The 16,712-nt window shown below is 40.6% G+C and overlaps 1 protein-coding gene across 2 annotated transcripts; it reads right to left on the bottom strand.

Annotated features, from left to right (window-relative positions):
• Positions 1–474: 474 nt before the first annotated feature.
• Positions 475–15,352, bottom strand: LOC106568702 (sodium/potassium-transporting ATPase subunit beta-3). Of its 2 annotated transcripts, XM_014139271.2 has the most exons (7): positions 15,064–15,352; positions 8,478–8,606; positions 7,739–7,837; positions 6,451–6,644; positions 5,777–5,827; positions 2,742–2,828; positions 475–2,426 (listed from the first exon to the last, which is right to left on the bottom strand). In XM_014139271.2, exons 1-7 carry the CDS (start codon positions 15,179–15,181, stop codon positions 2,259–2,261), a joined length of 846 nt encoding a protein of 281 aa, XP_013994746.1. In that variant the 5' UTR covers positions 15,182–15,352; the 3' UTR covers positions 475–2,258. The 2 variants fall into 2 exon arrangements, with proteins under 2 accessions (XP_013994746.1, XP_013994747.1); XM_014139272.2 differs by lacking the exon at positions 2,742–2,828.
• Between the last annotated feature and the right edge of the window lie 1,360 nt (positions 15,353–16,712).

Raw genomic sequence — 16,712 nt, 5'->3', positions numbered from 1 at the left:
GCCAATAAAGCTAGCAAGTGCTGGTTTATGTGTAAGGTTCTGAACATATTAGTTTGCTCCAATATCCTTACAAACAGTGTCACGATGACTGGAATCAATAGCAAGCAAGAAACATTATACTTCTCTCAGCAAGCAAGCCCCTTCAATTAATGTATTCCTCTATATCACAGTTTGTTTAAGGTAAATTACTTATGGTAATCAAAGTAATTATCTAATTGCCAACCAAGCTCCTTTAATTGAAGCTGATGCATATGATCTACTACTCATGAAAATGGGTGATTAAACACAATTATCGCCTGAGAGCAAACCATTAGGTTACTACTATGCTAAATATCACCACTGGGTAGCACCACCAGCAAGCAAGGATCGACAGATCTGTCATAATGCTGCTGCCCTCTTGTGGTAAAAGTAGAATATCAAATGTTACTTGCACCTGGACAATCAATAAATAACCACACTTAAGAGGACCACAGGTTAGATTCTTTTTCTCCCAAATCACCTTTTAATCCATAATTGTTGCACAGGTCTTAAGGCATTCTGCATATGAAGTTGTTCCTTCAAGATGTAGGTTTCATTTCAGACTGTATAAACATAGCTTTGAATATGATCATATCCTGTAAATATTTGTTTATTAAATTATTTCTTTACAGTGCTCAGACACTGTGTTCTGTGACAGAAAAAAAAATACAGTGTGAATCCATTAAATATATACATTGAGAAAGACACAGACGGTAGAGAGTAGGAGAGAGAATATATAGACAAACAGACAAGCATTCAGACCCAAAGATAGGTACATATACATACAAGGATATACAGTACATAGATACAATGGATTGCATTTACACAGCGCTTTCTCACAGGTCTCCAAGCGTTTTATATTGTGTGTGTGTGCGTTGTGTGTTGGGGTGGTGTGTGCGTGCATGCGGCACGTATAAGTGATGTGGTGTGTATGTGTGTGTACGTGTGGTAGGATAACTCCCCTCATCCACCATCAATGTATAGCACCCACCTGGGTGTTGCACAGCAGCCATTTTGCATCCGAACGCTCACCAAACAATGGCTATTACAGTGGCGAGGTAAGGGGTAAAGTAAACAGACACATAGACATGCAGCCGGACAGACAGACGGCACAAGACTGGGTTGTGTTCAGACCACAGCACACATACTTATCTACAGTTCCCTATTATAATATGATGAAGTTCAAAATGTGGTCCCAAGAGGAAAAGGTTTCTCAAAGACATTTAATTGTTGAGGTCATCTTGGTTTGACAGTGTTTAACTGTCTTTGACCTTATGATTTAGTGGTCCCTATGTGATTTTGAGGAATAATTGTTGGTGAGAGGGTCAACTGTAAACATGATTGTATTGGCAGTGGATGAATGAAACTGAAATACAGATTGAGGCTAACTCTTGACTGTTGATCCAACCCATGGCACTAAGCATGGATCTAGGTTCAGTTTACCACATCTAAGCTCCAATCTAAACCATTGGGAATAGAAAATAACCTCTGATCCTAGATCAACACTAGAGCACTGGGTCAGACAACAAAAGCCGACTAATAGAAGGGAATGATGGCCGTTCGGTTGGTGAGTCGTGAAAGACTCCTGCTAGAATGAGATAATGAAGGATAGGAAAAAAATGATGCCATACTATAGTAAACATAGAAGCAAACAAGGGAACTAGATGTTCCATTGAATTTGGCAGGATTACCGGTTTTTCCAGGAGATACAGTAGTTAAAAATTGATGACATCAATGCCCTATCCTTCTTTGATCCAATCCCAAACCGATCTCTCACCCCCTACCACTAGGCACTATTCTAGGCCCTTTTTGGGTGTGAGGTAATGTAGATCTAAAAGGAATGGTATCCTCTATTATATGATAATTGCTCCATCTAGCACTCTTGCTATGCTTACACATATCCAACCCTATCAGAAATACAAGATCGCGTGAACAAGAACCTAAAATAAAAGTTATTAAAATCCAGGATTCGGGGTTCACAGCACTGCTATTTTTTAAGCTTTCCCTATCACACCTAACCAGAGACTGACCTGTAACACCAGATGAGTAGACTATCTGGCCAATCAATGAACTAACTACCAAGGCAGTATGAAAAATACCAGATTTGAATGTCCCTCGCCTAGGATATGGAGCAACGGTGGAGGGATTGGTTTGGAATTAGGCTCATTTTATTCTAATAGGAATCGCCTGGGGAAGATCAGAACCACACTTCTCCACACTAGCCTCCTCCTCGCTACTCCCTACTCTTTGACTGTGATTCGGAAGGTGACACGGCCCAGGAACTTGTCTCGATCGTCATTGTTGCGCAAGTCAGATCCTTCGATCCGGCATTCGATGGTCAGCTCTGTGTTGTAGTCGTCCTTGTTCAGCAACAGCTTAACCGCAACCAGGGGCTGCACATACCTCTCCTACAGACAGAGAATGGGGGGGGGGGGAATGGGAGTAGAAAGAGAGAAAGGAGAGGGGAGAGAGAGATAAGGAGAGGTGGAAGGGAGGGCCAAAAAGAGGGAGAGTGAGACACACAGTAAGAGTGCCATAGGGTGGTAAAGAAAAGAGGGGCAAATGAGTGGAAGGGAAAAAATGATAATTGACCAACAAAGACTGTTGTTGTTCATCCAACGGTCTTTCAAATTCTTACATCATTGTATAATAATGCTTTCCGATATAGCACCAACCAGTACGACAAGACAATGGATAAACATTGACCTTTCACCCAAACTTACATGAAGCTTATTGCCGTAGTAAGGGAAATACATTTTATCGAACCGCCCCTCACTAGGGAAGTACTGCATCTGTATGGGGGTGCCCCTCTGAAGAGGCAAAGGAGGAAGAGAAAGAATAATAGTCAACACAAGAAAACGATAGAAGAGCAAGAATATGTATATCCTATCCCATATCGACTGTTGGGACTTCATATAGATCTGAAAGGGTTGGATAGAACAGCTGAATAAACCATACGTCCATCCAATGGTCTTCCAAATTCTTGCATCAGTAGATAAAATGCAGCGGTGAAAGTAGATTCACTTATTCCCGGTATGGGACCTCCTATGTAGCGCATGCACACATTTTTTTATGGGCCTAATAGTACAGACATGTCATTTAACTGTCAAAAGGTATTTACCTTTTAATGGGGCAAGAAGACAACCAGTCATGATGTTTTCATCTGATTGTCAAACAAATAATTGTTTAGAAGTAGGCTACATGTTCATCCACTTGTCTAAATAATTCCAGCATCTATTAAAACACTGAAAAGTGTAGGCTAATCACACTCAACAATTGTAATTACATTAGGCACACTTGAAGCCAGAATTGATTGATGCGTCCACTGCTGTCTGTGTGCATCTCGGTCCTGGCCAGTCATCTCTGCTTTTGCAAAATGTTAGTGTTCACGTCGAACCACAGCACATTTTGGAGTGTTGCTGACAAGTGGTAATGATAAATTATTGTGTAATAACCTAGAGTTTTCGTGCCATCTTTGTATTAATTATTGTGATAGGCTCATATTTAACCAGTACGCCGTACCTGCACCATTTATTTTGCCGGTACTCTGTACCGGACCGGCTTACTTTCACCCCTGGTAATAGCCCTCTGATACAGTGAGGGAAAAAAGTATTTGATCCCCTGCTGATTTTGTATGTTTCCCCACTGACAAAGAAATGATCAGTCTATAATTTTAATGGTAGGTTTATTTGAACAGTGAGAGACAGAATAACAACAAAAAAATCCAGAAAAATGTATGTCAAAAATGTTGTAAATTAATTTGCATTTTAATGAGGGAAATAAGTATTTGACCCCCTCTCAATCAGAACATTTTTAAAGGGAGTGCTCCTAATCTCAGCTTGTTACCTGTATAAAAGACACCTGTCCACAGAAGTAATCAATCAAACTCTCCACCATGGCCAAGACCAAAGAGCTCTCCAAGGATGTCAGGGACAAGATTGTAGACCTACACAAGGCTGGAATGGGCTACAAGACCATCGCCAAGCAGCTTGGTGAGAAGGTGACAACAGTTGGTGCGATTATTCGCAAATGGAAGAAACACAAAAAACGGACAATCTCCCTCGGCCTGGGGCTCCATGCAAGATCTCACCTCGTGGAGTTGCAGTGATCATGAGAACGGTGAGGAATCAACCCGAACTACACGGGAGAATCTTGTCAATGATCTCAAGGCAGCTGGGACCATAGTCACCAAGAAAACAATTGGTAACACACTACACCGTGAAGGACTGAAATCCTGCAGCGCCCGCAAGGTCCCCCTGCTCAAGAAAGCACATATACATGCCCATCTGAAGTTTTCCAATGAACATCTGAATGATTCAGAGGACAACTGGGTGAAAGTGTTGTGGTCAGATGAGACCAAAATGGAGCTCTTTGGCATCAACTCAACTCGCCGTGTTTGGAGGAGGAGGAATGCTGCCTATGACCCCAAGAATACCATCCCCACCGTCAAACATGGAGGTGGAAACATTATGTTTTGGGGGTGTTTTTCTGCTAAGGGGACAGGACAACTTCACCGCATCAAAGGGACGATGGACGGGGCCATGTACCGTCAAATCTTGGGTGAGAACATCCTTCCCTCAGCCAGGGCATTGAAAATGGGTCGTGGATGGGTATTCCAGCATGACAATGACCCAAAACACACGGCCAAGGCAACAAAGGAGTGGCTCAAGAAGAAGCACATTAAGGTCCTGGAGTGGCCTAGCCAGTCTCCAGACCTTAATCCCATAGAAAATCTGTGGAGGGAGCTGAAGGTTCGAGTTGCCAAACGTCAGCCTCAAAACCTTAATGACTTGGAGAAGATCTGCGAAGAGAAGTGGGACAAAATCCCTCCTGAAATATGTGCAAACCTGGTGGCTAACTACAAGAAACATCTGACCTCTGTGATTGCCAACAAGGGTTTTGCCACCAAGTACTAAGTCATGTTTTGCAGAGGGGTCAAATACTTATTTCCCTCATTAAAATGCAAATCATTTTATAACATTTTTGACATGCGTTTTTCTGGATTTTTTTGTTGTTATTCTGTCTCTCACTGTTCATATAAACCTACCATTAAAATTATAGACTGATCATTTCCTTGTCAGTGGGCAAACGTACAAAATCAGCAGGGGATCAAATACTTTTTCCCTCACTGTATGTTGAGTGTCAATTTTGCCATATTGCGCACACCTATCAAATCTTTTCAGATCTACACAAGTTCATATGAGTATGTAAGAATAATATATTATCTAAGATTTTAATATATTCCTAAAGCTGCATTCACTGTAATGTAAAGCCATTAGCTTTTACATTAAGCAACACCTACTCTTTCTGGGGTCCATGAGAGGTCAGAGTCAATGGCCAGTTCTTATAATAACACTGGTAGGTTCTAAAAGGTTCATAATATAATGTTGGTATGCTGCATCAAACAGGACCAAAAGAAGTAAAAGCAACTCGAAAACCAAGCAGATAACACAATAGAGCACTTAAAAAGGGGGGAGACAACAAAACAACCCTGTAAGTTGCTAGTACAATGTAAGTTATTTCCACAAGGTATTAACTTGCATACTGTATAAGCATATACACTTCCACATCGCTAAGCTTACCCTAAAGTTTCAACTGGAAGCATGCAGAAAAACAAAATCAAACCAAATCAGGAAAAAGAAGACACAAATATCAACATAAACAATAAATAACAAAAATGATATAAAGGTAACCAGAGTATATGACTATCTTCAAACGCAGACAAAAACACACATACTGAAATCATGATGACATTTACCTTTGCTGTGCAGTTGACATAGGGATCTCCACGCGGCTTCAGCCCAATGATCTGTGAATGGAACACCAATTAACCAATCAGCAAATCAGAGAGCCGCAGTCACACAGTCGGCTAATTTAAATAAGTATTATCAATGTGGTCTACTCTGAGCAATCCAATGGGATAGAAACATATATAAGGAGAGAGGGTGAAAAAGGACAGCAAAACATAACAATAGAGAATGGTAACAAAGAGAAGCAAATGGAAATAACTAGATTGAGGAGGAGAGAAATCCACTATTGGCTAATGTCGTCTACTGATACATGCATTGGCTCAAGGCTCTTGTGAATGTGTCCGTGAAAAATGTATTTGAATTGGGACTGGTGAACTACACAGCACTGCCCTGAATTTAATTGGGTCTGCACTTATCCAATGTGCACTTCATCAGGAGCCGAGTGTATTCAAGTCAATGACATGCATCTAGTGAGTATTGGCTTCATCCCAATTATCTACCATTTTCCCAAAATGTGCACTTCCCTGTCATGGATTGAACAATGGTGGAAACTCCATCCAGCCAATGCTTAAACCAATCCAATGCTTTTAGATGACGGGGAGTGTGCAAGTACACACTTTGGAAAGAATGAGAATTGGGACACAAATATGTATCCAAAGAGAAGAGGGAAAGGAGGAGGTACCCTATTCATTTTGAGGAGGACACAGGGTTTCCCCTCAGTGTAACCAAACGTGGAGTCGGACAGGCCGGAGCAGAGGCTCAGATCGCTCCTCTTGAACTGACACACCTTCCTCTGCTCGCCCACCTCGCCCTCCTGCTCAAAGTAGCCGCCCGCCGCGCACGCCACATTCCTCTCCTGCTCCGTGTCATTGTAATCTGAGAAAAAACGATAATGACAGACTTGTATGACTTTTTATTATTGGTCTATTAGTCTCGTGTTGCCATACCTCCAAAATCACATCAATGTCACACCTCCCTTGGAGGTCTGGTGAATTTTGAATGATCGGGCAAGATTCTGATTGGATGTTACATTTCAATAACCTGAAAAAGGGACGTTTCTTTTTTTTGCTGAGTTTCTTAACTAATTTACAGTCTGGTGATGTCACCAGGCAGGCCATAACTCCATTCTGCTAAAACAGGCTGTAATTTCAGGCAGTCTTTTCAAACAGATCTTACACAAAAAGGGCATTATCATCATTTTCACAATTTCACAGTATCATTCCAGCCTCATAGTGTGGAAATATACAGTAGCTTGTTGTGTGGGATGGGCAATTGGATGCAAGCGTAACAAAAAAAGTAAATTGTGAAAACATTTAGAGCTTGTCTATCTATGGGCAACAGGAACCAGCTGCTTTTACACTATGGTTTGACTATTTTAATGTTTAATGTTTCTTTTGAAAAAAATATTTAAAAAGGAATAGTTTCACCATATTAAAATGTGAGGTTAGGTCACGTAACAGGGAAGATCTTAAAATGAGGGAAAGATTGTTGTTTTGTTCCTTGAAATGAATCCCTAATCATATTCAATAAATAATAATCTTCAGAAATGACTTTGTCAAAGCAACAAAATAATTAAGGCTTTACAATGATGGTGAAAAGTTGGAGAAATGTTGAGTTTAAGTGGGTTAAAATCTTCCTAGAGGATGTCAAAATACTGAATTTGGGCACTTCATCAAATCTTTATTCATATTATTGAATTTATTACGTTTATTTATTACGTTTACAAAACGTGTGCACAAGTACTGCTTAAAATGTCAAAAGGGCTCAAAAGGTACTCATTTTTTGGAACGACCCATAACGCAACATTCTATTTCATAGATATGCCAATAAAGCATTATTGAAAAGTACAAAGAGAGAAAAAAAGAGAGAAAGAAAGAGAGAAAGAAAGAAAGAGAGAGAGAAAAAAAGGCAAGTTAGAGAGAGAGAAAAGGGCACAGATTTTGCAAGGAGACAACAAAAACCATACTCACGTTGCAGGAAAGACTCTAAGGTCTGGACATACGGGGCAAACTGGAGAGGTTGGGATTTGTTAAACAGCATGTCCAATTGCTTGGGCCGGATGACCAACCCTAAGAAACAGAGAGTACAGTATGAGATCACGACTACCTTCATCAAAAATACCTGGTAAAACATAGTTAAATCTACTAACAAAGTAATCAGGGTCACCAATGTTGTGTGGTAAAGCCAGAAACATACAGTAACCCTTAATTTAAAGGATACCTACATTAGGGCTTCATAACACATTCATAACCCATACATAACACATTCATAACCAATATATAACACATTCATAACCCATACATAACACATCCTTATATAGGTACCCTTTAAATAAAGTGTTGCCAAACAGACATTATATAAAGAGTTTGGCCATTACTATTACAGGTCAAAACAGAAATCTCATCATTCAACAGTGGCTGTATAGTGCTGGGCAATATTGATCAATCATAGTCCACAAGATTCTCAGGTTTGAAAAATGCTAACTACCTGTCCTTAACCGACAAACTTGTGCTCAAAATCAGCAAAATACAATAATTCTTGGATATTTCAGTTCCGTTTTCCCTCAGAATGACCTTGTACGCAAATAATGTCCCAATAATAAATAATCTGCCGATCTGACCCAATTGACTGATTGGTTGATTGATTGGTTAATTTATTGGTTAGTTGGTTGATTGATTGAATAAATCATCTCCCTGTGGTACTACTCACCTGGGTGTGGCACCCGGTCGCGGTACTTTGGCACATAGTCGTCCAGTGTCAGCAGCATGACCCAAATGGTGAGGACGAACATCCCAGCCAGGAATGCATAGAACACCAGGTAGAACAGGAGAATGAGGCCTGAAGAGAGAAAGCGAGAGATCAATCGAGAGAGAAAGAGAGAGATTGATCGAGAGAGAGAGAGATTAGCACGATTCCAGACTATGTTAGCCCTCCGAGCTAAAAGCTAGGTCTACACACCTGATCAGACGAGGGTCATTTTGTGAACTGCCTCTGCCATATTAGCATATCAATAATGTATTTAGATAATTCATCCATGTAAAGGTTAGTCGTTTCAATAAGGACAGCTTTCCATGTAAATAACTGGATAAGTAGGAAAGGATAGATGAGGACCAATTTCCAGCCTCAACATTTTGTTGAGCAAAGGTACGCATTTTGTTTTCTTATGATGATAGGCAGAATGATCAGAGATGACAGAACAGCCTAGCATTTTGACTGAGAGGTCCAAGTCTGAAGCCTTATCAAATGACAGGGCTGCCCATGGGTGCTAGGTGCTGGGCATTGGGCAACCCATAAGCTTTAGAAATATACACTGACTATACAAAACATTTTCCCATGACATAGGATTGACGACATTGACCAGGCGAATTCAGGGGAAAGCTATGGTTCCTTATTGATGTCACTTGTTAAATCCACTTCAATCTGTGTAGATGAAGGGGAGGAGACAGGTTAAAGAAGGATTTTTAAGCCTTAAGACAATTGAGACATGGATTGTGTATGTGTGCCATTCAGAGGGTGAATGGGTAAGACAAAAGATGTAAGTGCCTTTGAACAGGGTATAGTAGTCCTTATGTTTGGTATTCTCAGTCTATTTCGATCCAGCCCATCCCCAAGAATTGAGTTGTGTAGTCCACTTGTGTAGCCAGCAGGACTGACTTTGTGAAGGAACTAGACACGGACACGAATGATCCATTGGTAGTTTGTTGTAACTAGAGGTCGGCCGATTATGATTTTTCAACGCCGATACCGATTATTGGCGGGCCCAAAAAAAGCCGATACGGATTAATTGGACGATTTTTTTATTTATTTATTTGTAATTATGACAATTACAACAATACTGAATGAACACTTATTTTAACTTAATATAATACATCAATAAAATCAATTTAGCCTCAAATAAATAATGAAACATGTTCAATTTGATTCAAATAATGCAAAAACAAAGTGTTGGAGAAGAAAGTAAAAGTGCAATATGTGCAAAGTAAAAAAGCTAACGTTTAAGTTCCTTGCTCAGAACATGAGAACATATGAAAGCTGGTGGTTCCTTTTAACATGAGTGTTCAATATTCCCAGGTAAGATGTTTTAGGTTGTAGTTATTATAGGAATTATAGGACTATTTCTCTTTATACGATTTGTATTTCATATACCTTTGACTATTGGATGTTCTTATAGGCACTTTAGTATTGCCAGTGTAACAGTATAGCTTCCGTCCCTCTCCTCACTCCTACCTGGGCTCGAACCAGGAACACATCGATAACAGCCACCCTCGAAGCAGCGTTACCCATGCAGAGGAAGGGAAAAAACTACTCCAAGTCTCAGAGCGAGTGACGTTTCAAACGCTATTAGCGCGCACCCGGCTAACTAGCTAGCCATTTCACATGGGTTACACCAGCCTAATCTTGGGAGTTGATAGGCTTGAAGTCATACACAGCGCAATTCATTGGGAAGGGCAGCTGGCAAAACGCACGAAAGTGCAATTTTGTATGAATGCTTACGAGCCTGCTGCTGCCTACCATCGCTCAGTCAGACTGCTCTATCAAATCATAGACTTAATTATAACATAATAACACACAGAAACATGATTCTGACAAATTACATAAAGTGTTGCATATACCCTGACTGCGTGCAATGAACGCAAAATTACACAATTTCACCTGGTTAATATTGCCTGCTAACCTGGATTTCATTTAGCTAAATATCCAGGTTTAAAAATATATACTTCTGTGTATTGATTTTAAGAAAGGCATGGATGTTTATGGTTAGGTACAGTCGTGCAACGATTGTGCTTTTTTCGCAAATGCTCTTTTGTTAAATCATCCCCCGTTTGGCGAAGTCGGCTGTCTTTGTTAGGAAGAAATAGTCTTCACAGTTCGCAACGAGCCAGGCGGCCCAAACTGCTGCATATACCCTGACTCTGTTTGCAAGAGAAGTGACACATTTTCCCTAGTTAAAATAAATTAATGTTAGCAGGCAATATTAACTAAATATGCAGGTTTAAAAATATATACTTGTGTATTGATTTTAAGAAAGGCATTGATGTTTATGGTTGGAGCAACGTGTACCTAAGCGATTATATGCAATGCAGGACAGGCTAGATAAACTAGTAATATCATCAACCATGTGTAGTTAACTTGTGATTATGATTGATTGTTTTTTATAAGATAAGTTTAATGCTAGCTAGCAACTTACCTTAGCTTCTTACTGCATTCGCGTAACCTCGTGGAGTGCAATGTAAAGCAGGTGGTTAGAGCGCTGGACTAGTTAACCGTAAAGTTGCAAGATTGAATCCCTGAGCTGACAAGGTAAAAATCTGTCTTTCTGCCCCTGAACAAGGCAGTTAACCCACCGTTCCTAGGCCGTCATTGAAAATGAGAATGTGTTCTTAACTGACCATGGTGCTTGCCTACGGAGCTGTGAGGGGAACGGCACCTCCGTACCTTCAGGCTCTGATCAGTCCCTACACCCAAAGAAGGGCACTGCGTTCATCCACCTCTGGCCTGCTCGCCTTCCTACCTCTGCGGAAGCACAGTTCCCGCTCAGCCCAGTCAAAACTGTTCGCTGCTCTGGCACCCCAATGGTGGAACAAGCTTCCTCACGACGCCAGGACAGCGGAGTCAATCACCACCTTCCAGTGACACCTGAAACCCCACCTCTTTAAGGAATACCTGGGATAGGATTAAGTTATCCTTCCCCCCCCACCCTCCCCCCCAAAAAATATATAGATGTACTATTGTAAAGTGGTTGTTCCACTGGATATCATAAGGTGAATGCACCAATTTGTAAGTTGCTCTGGATAAGAGCGTCTGCTAAATGACGTAAATATAAATGTAATATATAATTCAAATCCTGCATAACTGTAATGTATGTTAATGCAAATTAATGTCTATTGCAGAGACCATATAATGTTTCAATGGATGTAAGCAATTCATATGAATCCATTGAACAGCATGGGCTATAACATAAGAACTAGAGGTCGACCGATTAATCAGAATGGCCGATTAATTAGGGCCGATTTCAAGGTTTCATAACAATCGGTAATCGGTATTTTTGGACACCGATTTGGCGATTTTTATTTTTTATTTGTATTTTTTTACTCCTTTATTTAACTTGGCAAGTCAGTTAAGAACGCATTCTTATTTTCAATGACGGCCTAGGAACTTGTTCAGGGGCAGAACGACAGATTTTTACCTTGTCAGCTCGGGGATTCAAACTTGCAACCTTACGGTTAACTAGTCCAACGCTCTAACCACCTGCTTTAAATTGCACTCCACGAGGAGCCTGCCTGTTAAGGGAATGCAGTAAGAAGCCAAGGTAAGTTGCTAGCTAGCATTAAACTTATCTTATAAAAAACAATCAATCAATCAATCATAATCACTACTTAACTACACATGGTTGATGATATTACTAGTTTATCTAGCCTGTCCTGCGTTGCATATAATCGATGCGGTGCGCATTCGCGAAAAAGGACTGTCATTGCACCAACGTGTACCTAACCATAAACATCAATGTCTTTCTTAAAATCAATACACAAGTATATATTTTTAAACCTGCATATTTAGTTAATATTGCCTGCTAACATTAATTTCTTTTAACTAGGGAAAATGTGTCACCTCTTGCAACAGAGTCAGGGTATATGCAGCAGTTTGGGCCGCCTGGCTCGTTGCAAACTGTGTGAAGACTATTTCTTCCTAACAAAGACAGCCTACTTCGCCAAACGGGGGATGATTTAACAAAAGCGCATTTGCGAAAAAAAAGCGCAATCGTTGCATGACTGTACCTAACCATGAACATCAATGCCTTTCTTAAAATCAATACACAGAAGTATGTATTTTTAAACCTGCATATTTAGCTAAAGGAAATCCAGGTTAGCAGGCAATATTAACCAGGTGAAATTGTGTCTCTTCTCTTGCGTTCATTGCCCGCAGAGTCAGGGTATATGCAACAGTTTGGGCCGCCTGGCTCATTGCGAACTAATTTGCCAGAATTTTACGTAATTATGACATAACATTGAAAGTTGTGCAATGTAACAGGAATATTTAGACTTAGGGATGCCACCGTTAGATAAAATACGGAACGGTTCCGTATTTCACTGAAAGAAAAGACGTTTTGTTTTCGAGATGATAGTTTCCGGATTCTACCATATTAATGACCTAAGGTTCGTATTTCTGTGTGTTTATTATATTATAATTAAGTCTATGATTTGATAGAGCAGTCTGACTGAGCGGTGGTAGGCACCAGCAGGCTCGTAAGCATTCATTCAAACAGCACTTTCGTGCGTTTTGCCAGCAGCTCTTCGCAATGCTTCAAGCATTGCGCTGTTTATGACTTCAAGCCTATCAACTCCCAAGATTAGGCTGGTGTAACCGATGTGAAATGGCAAGCTAGTTAGCGGGGTGCGCGCTAATACCGTTTAAAACGTCACTCGCTCTGAGACTTGGAGTAGTTGTTCCCCTTGCTCTGCATGGGTAACTCTGCTTCAAGGGTGGCTGTTATCGATGTGTTCCTTGTTCGAGCCCAGGTAGGAGCGAGGAGAGGGACGGAAGCTATACTGTTACACTGGCAATACTAAAGTGCCTATAAGAACATCCAATAGTCAAAGGTATATGAAATACAAATCGTATAGAGAGAAATAGTCCTATAATTCCTATAATAACTACAACCTAAAACTTCCTACCTGGGAATATTGAAGACTCATGTTAAAAGGAACCACCAGCTTTCATATGTTCTCATGTTCTGAGCAAGGAACTTAAACGTTAGCTTTCTTACATTGCACATATTGCACTTTTACTTTCTTCTCCAACACTTTGTTTTTGCATTATTTAAACCAAATTGAACGTTTCATTATTTATTTGAGGCTAAATTGATTTTATTGATGTATTATATTAAGTTAAAATAAGTGTTAATTCAGTATTGTTGTAATTGTCATTATTACAACAACAACACAAAAAAATCGGCGGATTAATCGGTACCGGCCTTTTTTTGGTCCTCCAATAATCGGTATCCGTATCGGCGTTGAAAAATCGTAATTGGTCGACCTCTAATAAGAACTGGGCCTACCATGCAAACAGACGATCAGGTTGTTCACCACACACTAGGCCTACAGACTACACCTCTCATATAACCAGCAGAGAATGGAGGATTCCAAAATATTTGCCTGTCCTGTCCTACCTCCCCCTCCCTCCACTCTCCTCCAACACATTCCCATCATGCACCTGCATCTTGATCAAGGGGGAAACCCATTTGACCTTGACAAGCATGCTAATGTGGGAAGCCATGCAGCCGTAGAGTGAGGAGGTATTGTGACAGAGTGCGAGAGGAGCATCCCACTGCACAGCACCACATAGGGTCTTAATGCTAGCTGCTAGCTCGCATAGATTTAGCTGAGCTTGCTCACCATCTTCAAAGTAACCATAGATTACTGCTATAAATTGACGATTTAAATTCCATAAATGCGAATACTTTCATATTTTCTGTGTGTGTCAGTGGTATATTTCACTAGTAACACCAGTGAAGGTTTTAACATCAAGGTCTTCACATAATCATGCTAGCTGGATGTTAGCCATAAATTGGTCTGTTCCAGAGGATGCACGTGCACATACACGTGCACACACACAACCACACACTGCAGTTTTTTTTCTTCCGCATACTACTGATGTGTAGTACGATACACTACAGGGCAGATATTGATGATTTCTGATCAAATTGTTCTGAAAAGGGCACATTCATTTAATGTATGATCTAATCTGTATTAATATAATTTGCATATAGTTTATCATTCCAAATTGCGTGGTTACCGAAGAAGGCCTAGACAAGGTATAGCTCACCTTATATATCATAAACCGTGTATTTGAGTTGAAGACTATACGTCTATTTGTGGTCTCAATGGAAATACACTGGTTTTGGTTTCTAATTATTATGGTTAAAGCTGGGCTAGTCTCATTCATCTGTCTTGAGCTAATCAGTGCTGAAATGTACAGGGTGTCACACACACGCACCATGCACACACGTACGCGCGCGCACACACACACACACACACCATGAGCGGCTGACAATATGACGCTTCAAAGCCAACGAGACAGAAATAGATTCATTGTCACCCTATCAGGCCACCATTGCCTCGCAATGATAGAGACCATGAATGAATGGGTGGATACAATATAATATTACTATCCGATATTAGGCTGTGACAATATGCTCATCCAAATCGAATAGCTTGCAATTATATTAATACACATTTAAAAAAAATATGATTTTCGATAGTGGGCTATGCCCCAGCCCCGGTCCAGGTTTTCTTACCCCAGCTCTTCGCTGTGCGCCCACAAAACTCTCCGGTCCTTGGGTTGAAGATAGAATCTTTCCAGCTTCCAGCATTCTCATCCTCTTTCGCCGCCGGTTTGTCTTCATTACTTGCCATTGTGGAAATTTGGGGATGTCTTTTTCTTTTAAAAATACGTGGAATACGCCTCGTATGAGGCGAAATCAGGGATGTAGGCGGTATGTGGTTGGGTCAATGGTTGTAATGGAATGTGCGGCACAGTGAAGCAATGATGCTCTTGTTGATTTTTTTTTTTTTGGAAACTCTGTGACGTTTTCTGCCACTAGCGGCAGTCTCGCTCCGCTACTCAAAGCGCTGCGGCTACCGTAAAATAGTCATGATAAAAGAACGGCTTGGACAGAGTAGCCTAGATTAGAGACACTAAACGAAAACGCTATAATAAATCTGGATTTGTCCATTTATCATGACCTGAGACAATTTGAGAATATGGTGTACCTAACAAATAAGATGCAAACTGGGAATATCTAGAGATTATGATGATGACAATGATAGGCCTATGCTTTCCATACAGTAATAGGCTGTTCATGAATTCCGGCTGTGGTAGCCTAGCACACCTAACATGTAGCCTATTCAGTCAGACTACATGGAAAAATATGTGTGAGTTGTGTTGACAATGAGCATCAACCTGCTCTCTGGTGTGTGTGTGTGTGTGTGTGTGTGCCTGGCAACCATAAGGTGTTTTTTTCTGTACCGCGATATCGCAGTGAGAGACACACATTCTTTCCAGTATTATTTTATCAAAGTTACCCACTTATTTCAAATTCAGAATGTTTCATGCTGAATTTGCTATTAAAATAAAATAATACGGAAGTGTGTCACAGCCAGTGTTGTTAGGAGTCCCCCCCCCTCGCTCCCCGCGCACGCATACACACACACACACACACACACACACACACACACACACACACTGACTATTCATTCAACTTTATTGAACTGCCTTTATTGAACTGACACACACACACACATTGACTATTCATTCAACTTTATTGTCTTTGCGAACCTAGAGTGTTGTACTTACTTGAACAAAATAATGACATTAATCATTATATTGTGTTGTTGTAGCCTAGGAAGGATACATTCCTTGTCCCTAAAAACCGGAATCAATAGGGTAGGTAGCTTTTCGAGTAGTGTGCCCGGGGTCTGGGAGCGCAGCCTCTGGAGCTCACAGTAGTCTACCTATGATTTCGTTAGACTATCTGATCACATTTTTTTCTTTCGCTGTGTAAATTGACTGGATATATTCACTGCAGTAATAAGCCCAAAATTGAGCTTATGAATTATAGGGTGATATGCATACACTTCTAACTACATCTTGAGCTTGTCCTCGTTGTTCTGTTGCACAATTATGCACCTGGCCTTCCTATTGCCTCGGCTATTCCTAATCAGTCTTGTGGAGTCCCAAGAAAAGCCAAACTACAAAATCTTGTTGGACACTTATTTCAACTTATTTTCTTTAGTAATAGCCTATTAGGTGAGATATGCACGATTGATCTCGCTTGCTGAAAGTAAAATAGGCTACAGCATTAAGAACGGGCGGGGAGTTGGAAAGGAGAAGCTCACATTTTCCAATAGTAGGCCTATCTTAACACCAATAGGCTATGTCCTGACA

The sequence above is a fragment of the Salmo salar genome, chromosome ssa14 (assembly GCF_905237065.1).
Source record: "Salmo salar chromosome ssa14, Ssal_v3.1, whole genome shotgun sequence".
Lineage (NCBI taxonomy): Eukaryota > Metazoa > Chordata > Actinopteri > Salmoniformes > Salmonidae > Salmo > Salmo salar.
The sequence above is the reverse complement of the archived record's forward strand: the minus strand, read 5'-3'. Positions and strand labels throughout refer to the sequence as shown.